We start from the raw sequence: 16,563 nt of genomic DNA, 5'->3' as shown, positions 1-16,563 counted from the left end.
TTAGCTAATAGGAGTAGAAAAGAATAGCAGCAGACCTCTGTGAAGAAAAGGGACATACCTATCTGGTTTCCCATTAGTTGCTGCAACAGGCTACAGTTTGCCAGCTTTGAGAAAGAATGTGTCAAAGGTAAAAGGTCTCAGAATTTCTTTTACCATTGGAATACAGGCTGACATTTGCCCCAGTTTAAACCAGACAACCCAGACCCCACTTTAAGAATGCAGCTCTACTCAGAAAAAGTGCTGAAGTACATTCCTAAAGTATGGTTTCAGAGTCGCAGCCGTGTTAGTCTGTATCTGCAAAAAGAAAAGGAGTACTTGTGGCACCTTAGAGACTAACAAATTTATTTGAGCATAAGCTTTCATGAGCTACAGTGCTTAAGTGCTTTCCTGCATTGGGAACCCAGTCCTGATAAAACTATGAAGAATATTGGATATCAGCTGTTGTTACTGGATGTAGCTGTAACTTGTGATCCTATGTGATTGAGACTCAGTATAGATTAAAAGGCATCTTCAGCTGCTTCCAATCTCAGTAGTTTGAGCACCTTGGCTACTAGGGTCACACTGCAAACACTACCTTAGTGAAGGAAGTTTCTAAACCTACTGAACAGGAGTCTTTAACTTTGAGATTTTCTAATTCAAGTGAATCAACAAACTAAAACCCTTCCCAAGGCCAGCAAATGAGATGATAAACTAGTGACCTATTTGAATCTATAATTTGCACAATATTAATTCTTGTTAAAGATTATTTATACAGAAAGTTCATTGTTTAGTCTTGACAGCAACTCTTTCTGTCATTCTATACCATTATTACAAGACATTACTAGTATTTTTGCAACATGTATGGGCAGAGTTTGGGTCCTGCAGCTTTTTCCTCTTCCACCTATCCTCTCTTTTGCCTTGTACCCTCCTGAACTACTTTGGTGGTCAAACCCCAAATGGTAAAACACCTTTTTCTTGTTATACTTTGCAGAGGAATTAATCTTTCAGTAGGATATTCGACATGTGAAGAAGCCAGAGTAATTAGGGAAAGGACTGATAATTTTGAAGGAGTCAGGTGAGAATCTTTTTTAACGTAATATTTATTTAAAAATAACTAATTAGTAAAATTGATGTTTCTGGCGTCAGAAGGAGGCCCCCCAGCACAAAGGAGATCCTAATTGTGCAGAGCTGACATCCTCATCCATGCTCTTATCCCACATAACTCCCTCCTTCTGGGGAGGGGAGCTTGAATGGAGGAAATGGGGTGGAAGGAACACCCCGACACCAAGCTAATTATCAGCTGCTCTGACCCTAGAAGACGGACTCCATCCAGCCGGCGCAGGCTCGCAGGGAGAGTCGGCAAGGGGAGCTGTAGAGTTTATTTGCGCCCTTCCCCGCCCCCTCAGCAATGGGGCCAGCCCGACCCCAGCCCGTGTAGAAGAAAGGCGGGCACGGAACATGCCCGGGGCTCCGTCAGGGTTGGGCTCCCGCCACCCAAGTACCTTGATGGCCTCAGCGCCGCGATCACCCTCCGCCAGCCGGGGAGAAGGGGAAGCCGAGCCGCGCCTCTTGCGTCAGTCGGTCGGCGCAAACCCCTCCCCGCCGTGCACCCAGGCCGGCTGCCCCGCTCCCGATTGGGTGCCTGGGGCCGCGCGGGGGGCGGGGCTCCCGGAAGTGCCGCTGCCACAGTGGCCCGGCGCGGGGAGGGCGGGGCGCTTTAGTGGCAGGGGCGGCGCTAGCTGCCGCGCGAGCTGCTGTTTTGGTTCCTGGTTCTGAGGGATTCCACAAGGCGCGAGACGCGGCCCCTCCTCCTCCTCCTGCTGCTGCTGCTGCAGACCGGCGCCGCCCCCGTCCCCTGCCGCAGCCCGAGCCCGAGCCCGCCGGCGCTGCCCATGGCCGCTGAGATCCAGCCCAAGGCGCTGACCCGCAAGCCCGTCCTGCTCAGCAAGGTGGAGGGTTCCCAGGATGTAGTGAGCATGGCCGCGATCGTGCCCAAGGAGGACGGGGTCATCAGCGTCTCCGAGGACAGGTACTGGCAGGGGGAGGCGGGCACGCCGCCTCGGCCCCGCCCGCAGCCAGGGCGGCAGTGCCCGGGGTCCCCGGGGAGCGCGTGTGGGTCCGCGGTGATGCTGCGCGCGCGTGCATGAGACGAGCCCACCCGTGGGGCTGGGGTCCCGTAGTGGTCTCCCTGCAGGGGTGCAACGGGCTCTGTGTGCAAAAACTGGGGTGGGAAAGGGGTTGCTCTGCGTGTATCAGACCTGCCCCCGTGGTTAGCAGGGCGATCCGCTCGGTGCTGGGCTGGCCTGTGTCTTGCAGAAGGAGACACGAACGAGTTGCTCGGGCAGAGCATACGCCGAGTAGATTAAATATTGATCAGGCCTATTATGTGTGCACACTGCTCACTCTGCCAGGGAGCTCACCGTGTCATGGTAACTCTGCTGCATCTGACTGGTGTGCATGATTCAGACTACACAGACGTGAGAAAGGATATGTTGTGGTTGATGCCTGGTCAAAACCAATAACGTATCTTTAATTAACTTTTATATCAGAGATTCCGGGATTCCAGATTTGTGGTCACACATGCTAAAATGTTCTGTCCTGAAAATTGAAGTGAGTCATTTTCCATAATATGCTTGTTACTGTACGCCAGAAGTGGTGTGCAAGTCAGTGCCTGACTTTTCCTTTGTCATAAAATGTAGTGGAGGATTTCACAAATGATGCTCCTTGAAAATTTCATGTAAATATATTCACAGAAGCCAAGCTGGATTTTTTTCAGTCCAACATTGTACTTCAGCAGGCCTTTAAAACAACAGTTGCATTGCTGTGTGTGTTGTTTGGTAACTTGCTAAGAAGGAGCTGCTAATGTTTGTAGCAAAATGTCACTCAAATTACTGTAGTCTCATGTTCAATTTCTGTTTATATTATTAAAATCAGCATTCAGAAAGATATGTCAAACTCAGAGTTGATAACAATGAGCTACAACAGTTGCACTGAATAGCCTTTTGTGTATTTTAGTCTTGTAGCTACAGTTAAGTAAATCTGTTAGATTGGGGAATCAAACTTTTTAGCGTTTCAATATGAGCAGTTTATATTATTCGTTAATCTGTGTTTGATGCTTAATTTGTCAGACCAGTTTCAACACATGCAGCTTTTGACAAATCCATGTGAGATTTGTTTTGACACGAAACAGAAGATACCAATGTTGTTCACTGAAACAGCGCTTCTAGTTCTTATCTAACAAAAACATTTCCTGCTAGTTCTTTTAAAAATAACATATCTAAAGGATAAGAAACCAGTCCAATATCTAGTATTGTAAAACTGCTAAACTGTCTGGTATTTTTATAATTTTTATTAGTCTTACTCCACAACATAAAAGTATGTCTTAAACCATCCAATGATGCTTCTTTTCTTTTCTTTTCTTTTCTTTTCTTTTCTTTTCTTTTCTTTTCTTTTCTGAAAGAGTTCAAATTTACCTCATTTAGTGGCATTTCCTCTTACATCTAGAATGGTTTCATTTTGTTAACTCTATAGGAGTGCTTTCCCTTAAAATAAAAAAATGTTCCATGATCCTAATTGGAACCCATATAATAACAATTCTAAAATGTAGTTTCATTGAATCATAGAATATCAGGGTTGGAAGGGATGTCAGGAGGTCATCTAGTCCAACCTCCTGATCAAAGCAGGACCAATCCCCAATTTTTGCCCCAGATCCCTAAGTGGCCCCCTCAAGGATTGAACTCACAACCCTCGGTTTAGCGGGCCAATGCTCAAACCACTAACCTATCCCTACCCCCAAAGTAAAGCTCTATATGATACTATAGCACCACAGAATATCAGGGTTGGATGTGACCTTAGGAGGTCATCTACTTCAACCCCCTGCTCAAAGCAGGACTAATCCCCAATTTTTGACCCAGATCCTGGGATGTCCCCCTCAAGGATTGAACTCACAACCCTGGGTTTAGCAGGCCAATGGTCAAACCACTAAGGTGTCCTTCCCCGCATCATCACACAACCAAAAATCAGTTGACTTATCTGCTCCTAACAGGATTGTGGGTTGTTTTTTTTTTTAAACCAGATTGTTGGCCCATAGGCACTTTGTCTCAGGTTCAGGATTTTCCTTACTTTAGACTCCAGTATTGTCATTAAAAAGAATGCCCTTTTATCAGTGTACTAGTATTGAAAAAGCCTAAGTGTTACCATAAGTTAGTTTCTGGTTACCTGTCTGATACCTGAACTATGCAAAATCTCATTAAAGTTCGTCTATGCCCTGGGCTCCAATAAGCTCTCGTGTCTGTTATGAAAAGAAAACACTTCAGCTTCTTAGAGGCTGGTATACTGTGGAATTGCTAGTGACTGAAAATGTGAAATCCACTTATTTTAAGTGATATGGCCAAATTTCGCTGTGCGAGACGCTGAGTAAAGCATGAGTATAGTAGCAGTTGGCGCATAATGACGTGCTGGATTGATGCCACTGATGTTCTGCGCTGTAAGAAAATACTTCTCAAACATTCTTTATCTTAATAGAGTGAATGTACCTGATATCTTTCCCCTTAGAGAAAGAGAGTAAGGGGTCTTATTGTTTCTTGCACTACTTTTTACAAGGTATAAAACCCCCTAATTTTTACGTGCCAGAATAGCAGCATGACACTGTAAGGTAACATTTCTGTACGCCATGTAGAGATTCTCTGTTAAAAGAAGCCTTTGTCTGAAGGAGCCTATAGTAAAGTGGAGATCTGTAGAGTATCGCTAAGGAACATGGGTATTTAAAATCTTCTGGTATGATGATTAATCTGCCTGTTGATAAACCCGCTTAAAAGTGATTCTTTTGCTTCTTTCTTGCTGATGTTTGGAGTGCTGTTGGCAGTACAGGGTGGATCTAGGAAAACTAGAGGTGCCTTTGTTAGGTAATCTGGAAACCTTCTGACTCTTCCACTTGACGCTAATACATTCTTTCATTAACTACACTTAATTCATTACTTTAGTTAGGAATGGATTTATGTAAGTGGATGATCATTTTTGGATTCATAGCTGAAGTAGTACTTTATTTCAGTTGTCACTACTTCTATTGCAGTTAAGGAATTCAGAGATCTGTGTTAAGCTTTATTTGGAGGACAGCAGCTTGGGAGTAAACTTGTAGCCTTCTTGTTACAGAGACAAGAGCATGGTAATGGAATGCAACAAGTGACAATGTTTGCTTTCATCACTTCAGTGCTATGCTGCCTCCTAGTTTGATTTCCCATTTAACATTGAGTCTCATTCTGTATTGGCTTATGTACTCCAATTAAGCCAATACAGAATGAGGGTCAATGTTAAATGGGAAATCAAACTAGTAATGAAGGTGGAGAGTTTATGCCCGTTTCCTTACTTATGGAAGCAGGTGGTAGTTCTGGCTGAGGTGAGACCTATTATGTGTAGAGCTCTGCAAATCTGTGGGTATCTGTTTTATATCTGCAGATACGGATATCTGCGGACCATGTTTGCGGATCGCAGATTAGATGCGGATAGAAATTTTGTATCTACGCAGGGCTCTAATTATGTGTATCAGTTGTATGTGAGATACTCTGAAATTTATTAATCAGCTTCAGCTGGAATGATTTGTATCCAACATTTGGGATTAGGAATTTTTTATGAATGCAAGAGAGTCATCAAATGGCTCTTTATTCCTAACACCATCAATGTTTAACAATCAAAGCTAGGCTTTAAGGTGGGTGTCTGTTTTGCATCATCTGGCTCTTCATTTCATAAACTGTCTAGGATATGGAGTCTTGATGTCTTTCTGTATTTTGTGCAATGCCCAGAGTTGTGCCTGGGTTCATTGCTTTGTAGACTTTTAACGATCATTTTAAACAATAGCTAACAATACCCTCATGGCTGATGCAATATGAGAACCTGAACAGAATGTACTTTACATGTATAACAGCAACATTCTTAAAGTTGACTCTGTCAAAATAAAGGATGTATTAGTTTATTTTTAAAGTTCTTAAGATTTTTGGTTTTAATTTGGAAAAACATGAAATCTGATGACCCCTGTATTCTACAAAACTGGTTTCTGAATCCTGATCTTAAAGTTGAGATAATGCAGATTGTTAAACCAAAACATCTTCCAGTGTGTCTGTGGTCTCTGAACTGTTTGGGTTAATATTTATCATGACGTGGGATATTGAGGAATGGTATAATGTATATGATGTGGATGCACACTGGAACAAATAATTGTCTAACTTTATTTTGACTTTGTTTTAGAAGAAGTGAGTATACCTGTTTACACTGGTGAAAGCTAAAGCCTATCTAAGAATGTTTGTTTAAATCTGATAAGGTGAAGTTCTGAGAACAAGATTAGAAGCTTTCTTTCACACTGCCCTACCTGCTAACAAACTGCTGGAGCTGACAGCCACTTAGATCCCAACACGTGGAATCCTATATCATACACAGCTTAGATTGAAAGTGTGCCAAAAGCTTTTACACTTCAGGCTAAATATTGGAATTTTTAAGGATCCAGAACTGAATGTCTTGTCATTGGTCTTTAAATTCAAGGGGCTCTGGAAATTTATGATACATATTGGCCAAATTCTCAAACGTGCTGAGCATTCCTACTTCCCATTGACTTGAGAGGAAATCAAGGTGGTTAGAATTTAATTTTTTTTTAAACCAAAAAAATCTGATAGGTTTATTTTTTTTAGAGGATTTTAAAGAAAAATATTTGAAATTGATAACCAATGTTAAGGACTAAACTTAATATCCATTACAATAATTTAAAAAATATAAAGCAGTACATGTTGGGTACCCAGTTTTAAAGAAAGTCAAACCACTGGTATAAGTCACTGGCTAAGAACCTGGAGCTAGAGTTTGTTGAAGTGCTAAACCAGCTTTTGACATCAGTAGCTTTTTCTGCTGGTGTGAGAGAATACTTTCTTTTTAGTCTATTCAGCTAGTTCTTAGTTGGTTCAAAGTTAAGAAACCAATGGGAGTTGAAAAAGCAGAAAAGTTTGTTCTCTTCCAATTTATGAATAAAAAACAGCTGAGAGGATGAGATCTACTAGTTCTAAAATTTTGAAGGGCATAGTGGTTCGAAACTATCAGTTGAATTTACTGAGCACAGATACTTTGAATAAATCAATTTTAAATGCAGGAGAGGTTTTGATAAGAAACACTTTTATTAGAAAGTTTATGTATCTCGCAGTTTTATTTAACTAATAAAACAATTTTAAAGTGATGCTTTTATGCATTTTAATTGTATTTGAATTTCTATCCAAATAGTTTTACACAAATCACAAGTAAAAAAAACACATCATATAGTAAATAAGAAATGCATCATTCACAGTTTCTAACAATAAAAATGTAAAAAAAACAAGGACTGAATAAAAGTTTACTATATTATTACTTAAACAAATGTGTGTAGATGTAGTGTACCCCCCCCCGACGAGTAAAAAGAAGCACAATTTAATGTGTAGGCTACATTTAGTTGCAAATCAGCATGTTTTAATAGTTACCAGCCAAAGAGAATCAGCCTTTCTTTAGGAAAGTAACTTAAAAAGTGCAAATGCAAAACACAGTTTAAAATCAGTGTCTTGAATCAAGGTTTCCTGCTTGCTGCTTTAAATTATTATTAAAATTGGTGATTTAAATAATTTCAATTTAAATCAGACCACTCTGAAAGAGGTTGTGTGTGCTGGACACCTCTGAAATTTAGGTCGTTGGCCTGTCACAAGTTCAAGTCACTGTACAAATATTAAATCTTCACCATAGCATTGTGGGGGAGGTAGCTATCCTTAGCCAAACATTGGATACAGAGGGAGAAATGGATTGACTTGCCCATTTGTCGGGGCTGTAGTTCAGACTTGTCTATATTGGCAAACTTCTGAAGCTACTAGCATGCAGCTTCACCAGTGTTGGGGGTGCTAGTGCAGTCTGGCTGCTAGTGTTTTAATCATGGTGTCCTCTGAACCTGCTCTGAGCAAGGTTGGATATATCGTGGGGTGGTGGCTGCCATTGGTCAGTCTGCACTGTCAGCCAGAGAAGCATGGTAGGAGATCTATACCAACTTGACAGTCTGCAGAGCTTTTCTGACTGTGAACTCATTTCTCTGGACTGTGTTCTCATCTCAGTGAAAGTCCTGGGCTTTAACTCCCATATAGTTGATTTTGAAAACTTGGGAGTTAAGGTCAAGCATTATACCTCTGCTCCATTCTGATCCAGTACTGTAGTCCATAATGGGGGAATCATCAAAACTCTTCATCTGATTTTCTTTGTCATTTTCTAAAATGCAGTAGTTGTAATAACTTAAAAGGAAACAAAACTTGGAAAAGTAATTTTATGCCATAAAGGGTAATAAGTTAGAAGTAAACTATAAAAATAAATGTGTACTAGCCCCCCTACTCTGTTGTGTTGCTGCAGCACCTAAAGGCCCCACCCTTATTGTACTAGGTACTGTATAAACATAACAGATGAAGACCTCTGAAGGTTTACATTCTGAGTTCATATTGGCCTCTCTATTCACTCCACATCCAATGAACTATAAAACATTAACTTGTATTGCTCATGCTGTTTTGCAACTTGAGGTTTTCATCAGGCTTTTTCAATTTAGATCAGCCTAGTTTGACGTAACACACCTGTCCATGGATTATCTTCTGGGCTTGTTAGTCAGCAATTCTGTTAAAGAATTTGTACGGCAAAGGGTTTTGATCTATAGAAGGAATTTAGATTTCCACACATTACTGGTGTTGCTCAATATGGTTGCAGGGAAAGCACACTTCACCATAATTGACATCCACATAACTTTTCAGTGTACTTTTTTGCATGCTTGTGAAATACACTGTGAGGTATTGAAATTTGGCGTTTCAGCTGTTAAAGACTTAGAATAAACTCTGGTTCCTTGTATCTTCTTGGCCATGTCAAGGAAGTTGGGCATATAGTGGCATAGACTATATCTTAAGAATTTATTTTAAATCACACCTGGGAAGTATTTTAAGGAAGAGGTGAACATTCAGTGGTCTGAATGCAGCACCCCAAAAAGAGGATGTGGTGGAGTGCAGTACTGTGCAGCTTAGTTCCTGAATCCATTGCTGCAGTAAGGGTGGTATGCACTAGACAGTTGACCATTGGTTTGCAGTAGAAGTTAAGAAGGAGTGTGCCATCAGTGCAAGATCTGAGTGTGTTGGCAATGGGTATTTGAGTGTGGTGTGTCTTCTCTATACAGGCTTTGTATGAATTCCCAATGTAGTTTACTGCAGAAGTAGTAGTTACTTAAAGCACTATCCCCAACTACAGCACTGTTTATGGGTGAACAAAATGACAGCTCCCTACTCTGAGGAGCTTACAAAATGGGATCCTACAGGGGTCAGTCCTGGGTCAGATACTGTTGAATATCTTACTCTCCACCCTATTATCCATGTCATCAGTATGCTTACAAATTTTGCAAATGACACCAAGCTGGAAGGGGTTACAAGTGCTTTCGAGGACAGGACTAAAATTCAAAATGACCTTGATGAATTGGTCTGAAATGAACAAGATAAACTGCAATAAAGAAAGGAAAAATCAAACGCACAACTACAAAATGGGGAATAGCTGGGTTAGGTGTTGGTACTAATGAAAAGGTTCTGGGTATTGTAGTGGATCACAAATTGAATGAGAGTCAACAATGTGATGCAGTTGCAAAAAAGGCGAATATCATTTTGGAATGTATTAACAGGAGTGTTGTATGTAAGACACAGGAGGTAATTGTCCTGCTCTAGTTGGCACTGATGAGGCCTCAGGTAGAGTACTGTGTCCAATTCTAAGCACCAAACTTTAGGAAATATGTGGACAAATTGGAGCAGTCCAGAGAAGAGCAACCAAAATGATAAGTTTAGAAAACTTGACCTATGAAAAAAAGTTAAAAATGGGGCATGTTTAATTTTGAGAAAAGAAGACTGAAGGGGGACCTGATAACAATCTACAATACGTAAGGGCTTTTATAAAGAGGAAGGTGATCATTTGTTCTGCATATTCACTGGAGGTGGGGTAAGAAGTAATTGGCTTAGTCTACAGCAAGATATTTAGAATAGATGTTAGGAGAAACTTTTGAGCTATAAGGGTAGTTACTCTGGAAGAGGCTTCCATGGGAGATGGTGGAATCCTCATCAGTAGAGGATTCCACAGTAGTCATCTGTCAAGGATGGTCTGGGTTTCCATGGTCCTGCTCAGCACAGGGGGCTGGATTTGATGACTTCTTGAGGTCTTTTCCAGCCCTACATTTCCATGATTCTGTGAAATGGGAAACAATGTATCAATGTATAAATCCTCAGTGGATGTGAGGAGGGAATATGGGGGAATTTAGGGTTACAAATGTGGCAGTTCATGAAATATTTATTGTTATGGACACAATTTGTTGTTCCTTTTGGTATTTTTAAGCTAATTTGATAAATTACAACATGGTGACAGTATTTGGAATAAGGCCCAGGGTGGAACTGAGTGTTGGATGTCTAACCAGAAGAAGTGAACACTGAAAATGGACGTGAGGGAGAAAAGGAGAGTGGATAGCTCTTCTCATAGGGTCAGAAGCTGTTCCAGACATTGAAGGCAGCATGGGAAAAATAACTGTTCTTAATTGACATGTGTGTACCCTGTTTTACTGCCAAAATAGTGGGAGCAGCATATTAGCTGTTTTGTTGATTACTTGTTTGATTATCATGCATCTAGTGAAGTGACATCTTTGACCTTGTGTTGGATCATATTAAAGACGTTCTGTATTAAAATCACAAATGAGTTTGATTCCCCATAGATTAAATTCCAGGGTATTACTAATTAAGAGGTCTCTTGGTTTTTGGTACTGTTTCTCTCCCTCTATGTGTGAAACTTGCAAGCTGCTAATTGTGTTAGTACATTCTAAGACAGTCTGTTCTCAAAGCAATTCACAGAGAGAGAGACTCAAAGCAATACTCTAACAACAGAAACAGCACCCAGAGACTCCCTGCCCTTTTGTTGTATTAACAATTGTGATTAAAATAGAGATAGAGGATGTCTGTGGATGGATGCTTGGTGTGGATAATAACTGAATGATCAGGGAGGTGCCAGCCTAAGAATCCAGTGTCCATCGGCTGAAGAAGGCGTCAAGTGGAAATAACCAGAGGAACCCCCCCCCCCCCCCCGGAGGGCAGACTGGAATCCACCCGACAGCCTCAAGAATGGGAGAACCAAAGAACAAGATAACATCTTGGAGCCATCAGGAATGTGCTATCTGCTGATTGATTCAGCAACAGCATGATGAAGCAATTCCCATAGACTGGCATAGGAAGAAATTCCTATAAAAATAGACTCTAAAAAGTGAGAACTTTGGGGTCTGATTCTGCAAACCAACTTTCAGGAGCACCAGATGAGTATCTGACAAGGCCTTGCTCCCTCCTCATGTCCAGGCCACCTGGCCAGTGGCTTGGCATGAGCAACTCTAAGGCTGGTAACTATGATAACAACCTTGCAGAACCTGTGTGTGTGTGTTTGTATGAATGAATGAATGTGTGAATAAATATGAGATTGAATGGAATGTTATAGCTATAACTAACTGCTTACTATGTTTCTTTCTGTATTCACAATAAATGTGGTATTTTGCCTTTTTCCCTTTAATAAGATCCTGCTGGTTTTTAATTTATTGGTATAACACTTGCCATAACACAAGTTTCTTCACTTAATGCTGCACCATCATGCGTATATGAAATGCAACCACCTGGTGTGTTTGGGCTTGGTGGCACAGCCTGTGGGTGTTTTGTCATATTCTCTTCAGAGCACCTGTAGTGTAAAAAGCAAGGATGTATGCAACACCTTACCCCTGTCTTTCTGATTTCAGCTGTCCAGTTACTACTCTTTGCAGGTCAATGAACACGATTTTTAGTGTGACTGCTATATTTTCATTTCTTAATTACCTGAAGAACTCTTAGACATAGGTGATGGGTGTGCTGTGAGGACATAGCCTTGACTCAGGCCTGTAAGGTCATCCAGGGCAGGGGTTCTCAGGACAAATTTTTTGGTGGCCTCAGAGTGCGTCCACGCACCTGGAGCCCTTCAGCCCTGCTGCCCCGCCTCCACAGGGCTGAAGCCCAAAGCCTGAACCCCCCTGCCCCTGGGAAGGTGGGGAATTCACTGCCTGCCTGCCTTCTCCTCCAGCGTTGTGCCCTAGGTGTCTCCAGAGGGGGGCAAGGTCCAACCTCTGCTGGCAGCCTCAGCAACTAACATCTAAGAGTGACTTGAAGTGGACATATGAAAGGCCTATCCCGGTTTACATATGTGGGACCTGGCAAAATCTGAACTTTATGAAGATGTACATTCCACTTTAATTGGGTAGATGTAGTTTGGGAACTAATGTAGCTCATTTCATACAAAGTTGACTAATGACAATGGCAACTGCAACATCTGTCAGGTGATCTGGATTATATTGATTGACTCATGAGGCAGATCTCATGCAATGATTAAGCTTGTTTTTTGGTTTATTGCCTTACCAGTTAACATTAGCCATAGCAAAAGTGGGAATCCTTCTGGAAGGTATCTAGAAGTTGGATTAGCAATAGGCTTCTGCCATTGTTACAGGGTGAGTTATTCTTCTGTCCCTTTCTGGTCTCTGAGTGCACCATTTCAGGTGGGAGGCCCCAGGCCTTAATTTATCCTGCAGTGGTATTCTGTGATTCTCCCACTCCTAAACTGGGCCCTGGGCTTCCGTACCCTCTGTATCAACCATTGTTATCCTGAAGGTTGGATTGAGTTCGGGCATCTGCAATTCTTCCTTTCAGAAGTCAGTAACCAGTGGTATATCACGATAAACCAACCTTCCTAAAACCAAAGTGATTGTTTTTTTAGCAGTAGGAACAAAACATTAGAGAGAAGTATTAAAACAGTCTACATGCATGCCTGTTTTACCTAATGCGCTGCCATCCTTTGTTGGGACTTAGGGTCTAGCTTCTCCAGGCACCCCAACAGGGTCCTGTGTCTGTATCTGGTTCCCCCAGACATTTACTGCCTTTCTCCTTTTTAATTCTGCCAGAGTTCCTTCATTCTTCCGAGTCTGGTCAAAACCAGTTTTGTAAGTTGAGTGGAGAGGAGGCAACATCATAACAGCTTATAGGTCTTGAGCCATTCTTTTCTTTCCTGACTCTTTTTCCAGACAGCTACTTATTGAGGAAAACCAGTATATTCATACAGGAAACACCCTAATAGCCAGACCAACACAAAAAATTAACAAATTACCAAGCAACTCCAAATCCCTGTTACCTTTCTTTGAATGGTGAAATTAATACTGGGCTCTCATACACAAGAATGGGAAGTGGTGGTAGTGCTGATGTGCCAACATGAGGCAATGAAGGTGTATCACTTTGATAGGATAGGGGACAATAGTCTGATTATACTCTAGCTCACTCCAAATGTTAGGCTTGGAAAGCAAATAGGCCTGTGAAATTGTGAAAATAATTTGCCTTTTACATGTTAGCCGTTTCAGCTGAAGACCCACCAACTCACTTGGGGTCACTTGTATGCTGTTTTTTATCATTTGTAGATAGTGGCTTCCAAAATTAAATTGAAGCTTTAAACAGTTTGAGTGCAACTTCCCTGTCAAGTTTTTTGTGCACACTAAAATGATTAGGGATATTAGGCTTCAATCAGAAAAGTTGCTTGTTAGTGAAATATATCTGTAGACTTAAAATAAAAAAGCAAATTCTATTTAAAGGGACACTATCAGAGTGAAATTTAGTCAACTGTAAAAATATAAATAGTAGCTTAAGGCAGTACACCTGTCCTTGAGGTACCCTGCCAATTTCTTTGATTTTTTTGTAATCCTTTTCCTCTTTAAAAGTTTTTTCTCTCCCCTCTTGCTATTTTTGGAGGGTGAAGGGAAAGGAGGGAACTCACACTAACAAAAGAGGATACAGACTGACTACACAGAGCAAATGCTGTAAAAGGCACAACAAGTAAGCAAATTAGGGGGGAAAGGGATATCTAGGGATAAACACATAACATTTGTCTTTTGTGTGGGGTTCCTATGATGTTGGTGAAGAGACGTGCTACAAATGACCAAGAATCTTTCTTTAAATGTCATCCTTTCTAGGAGGTACTGCACTGGTGTGAGGGACTCATGGAGAAAATAAACTAATATCACAGATATGTCAGTACTTGTGGCACCTTAGAGACTAACCAATTTATTTGAGCATGAGCTTTCATGAGCTACAGCTCACTTCATCGGATGCATACCGTGGAAACTGCAGCAGATATTATATACACACAGAGATCATGAAACAATACCTCCTCCCACCCCACTGTCCTGCTGGTAATAGCTTATCTAAAGTGATCATCAAGTTGGGCCATTTCCAGCACAAATCCAGGTTTTCTCACCCTCCACCCCCCTACACACAAACTCACTCTCCTGCTGGTAATAGCCCATCCAAAGTGACAACTCTCTTCACAATGACAGGTTTCAGAGGAACAGCCGTGTTAGTCTGTATTCGCAAAAAGAAAAGGAGTACTTGTGGCACCTTAGAGACTAACCAATTTATTTGAGCATGAGCTTTCGTGAGCTACAGCTCACTTCATCACTTCATCACTTCAGCTGTAGCTCACGAAAGCTCATGCTCAAATAAATTGGTTAGTCTCTAAGGTGCCACAAGTACTCCTTTTCTCTTCACAATGTGCATGATAATCAAGGTGGGCCATTTCCAGCACAAATCCAGGTTTTCTCACCCCCCCCCACCCCCATACACACACAAACTCACTCTCCTGCTGGCAATAGCTCATCCAAACTGACCACTCTCCAAGTTTAAATCCAAGTTTAACCACCTCACCAACATTCCACACAAAGATGGACTACAAGCTGTCAAGAACACTATCCCCGATAATGTCACGGCTAACTTGGTGGCTGAACTTTGTGACTTTGTCCTTACCCATAACTATTTTACATTTGGGGACAATGTATATCTTCAGATCAGTGGCACTGCTATGGGTACCCGCATGGCCCCACAGTATGCCAACATTTTTATGGCTGATTTAGAACAACGCTTCCTCAGCTCTCGTCCCCTAAAGCCCCTACTCTACTTGCGCTATATTGATGACATCTTCATCATCTGGACCCATGGAAAAGAAGTCCTTGAGGAATTCCACCATGATTTCAACAACTTCCATCCCACCATCAACCTCAGCCTGGTCCAGTCCACACAAGAGATCCACTTCCTGGACACTACAGTGCTAATAAACAATGGTCACATAAACACCACCCTATACCGGAAACCTACTGACCGCTATTCCTACCTACATGCCTCCAGCTTTCACCCTGACCACACCACACGATCCATCGTCTACAGCCAAGCTCTGCGATACAACCGCATTTGCTCCAACCCCTCAGACAGAGACAAACACCTACAAGATCTCTGTCAAGCTTTCTTACAACTACAATACCCACCTGCGGAAGTGAAGAAACAGATTGATAGAGCCAGAAGAGTTCCCAGAAGTTACCTACTACAGGACAGGCCTAACAAAGAAAAGAACAGAACGCCACTAGCGGTCACCTTCAGCCCCCAACTAAAACCCCTCCAACGCATTATTAAGGATCTACAACCTATCCTGAAGGATGACCCAACAAAGCCCACAATCTTGGGAGACAGGCCAGTGATTGCCTACATACAGCCCCGCAACCTGAAGCAAATACTCACCAACAACCACATACCACACAACAGAACCACTAACCCAGGAACTTATCCTTGCCAACTGTGCCCACATATCTATTCAGGGGACACCATCACAGGGCCTAATAACATCAGCCACACTATCAGAGGCTCGTTCACCTGCACATCCACCAATGTGATATATGCCATCATGTACCAGCAATGCCCCTCTGCCATTTACATTGGTCAAACTGGACAGTCCCTACGTAAAAGAATAAATGGACACAAATCAGATGTCAAGAATTATAACATTCATAAACCAGTCGGAGAACACTTCAATCTCTCTGGTCACGCAATCACAGACATGAAGGTCGTTATCTTAAAACAAAAAAACTTCAAATCCAGACTCCAGCGAGAAACTGCTGAATTGGAATTCATTTGCAAATTGGACACTATTAATTTAGGCTTAAATAGAGACTGGGAGTGGCTATTTCCCCTTGTTTTTTCCTCCCCCCCCCCCCCCAAGACGTTCTGGTTAAACTTGGATTTAAACTTGGAGAGTGGTCAGTTTGGATGAGCTATTGCCAGCAGGAGAGTGAGTTTGTGTGTGTGTGTCCCGGGGGGGTGGGGGTGGGGCGGAAAAAAAGGGGGGGGGGTGAGAGAGCCTGGATTTGTGCTGGAAATGGCCCACCTTGATTATCATGCACATTGTAGGGAGAGTGGTCACTTTGGATGAGCTTTTACCAGCAGGAGAGTGAGTTTGTGTGTGTGGTTTTTGGAGGGGGTGAGAGAACCTGGATTTGTGCAGGAAATGGCCCACCTTGATTATCATGCACATTGTGAAGAGAGTTGTCACTTTGGATGGGCTATTACCAGCAGGAGAGTGAGTTTGTGTGTAGGGGGGTGGAGGGTGAGAAAACCTGGATTTGTGCTGGAAATGGCCCAACTTGATGATCACTTTAGATAAGCTATTACCAGC

At 42.1% G+C, this 16,563-nt stretch overlaps 1 protein-coding gene across 7 annotated transcripts in view; it reads left to right on the top strand.

Moving 5' to 3' along the window:
- The first annotated feature begins 1,723 nt into the window (after positions 1 to 1,723).
- WDFY2 (WD repeat and FYVE domain containing 2) overlaps positions 1,724 to 16,563 on the top strand; it is a 146,667-nt gene continuing 131,827 nt past the window's right edge. For 2 of the 7 annotated variants that reach the window (XM_075128284.1, XM_048848938.2), the window contains exon 1: positions 1,726 to 2,008. In XM_075128284.1, the coding sequence (XP_074984385.1) occupies positions 1,872 to 2,008 (137 nt within the window). In that variant the 5' untranslated portion in view covers positions 1,726 to 1,871. Of the gene's footprint in view, positions 2,009 to 16,563 lie in introns of all 7 variants that reach the window. The other 5 variants (XR_007356501.2, XM_048848948.2, XM_048848918.2 and 2 more) reach the window with 4 other exon arrangements.

Source organism: Caretta caretta, chromosome 1, assembly GCF_965140235.1.
Source record: "Caretta caretta isolate rCarCar2 chromosome 1, rCarCar1.hap1, whole genome shotgun sequence".
NCBI lineage: Eukaryota > Metazoa > Chordata > Testudines > Cheloniidae > Caretta > Caretta caretta.
This window is presented reverse-complemented; position numbering and strand designations above follow the sequence as displayed.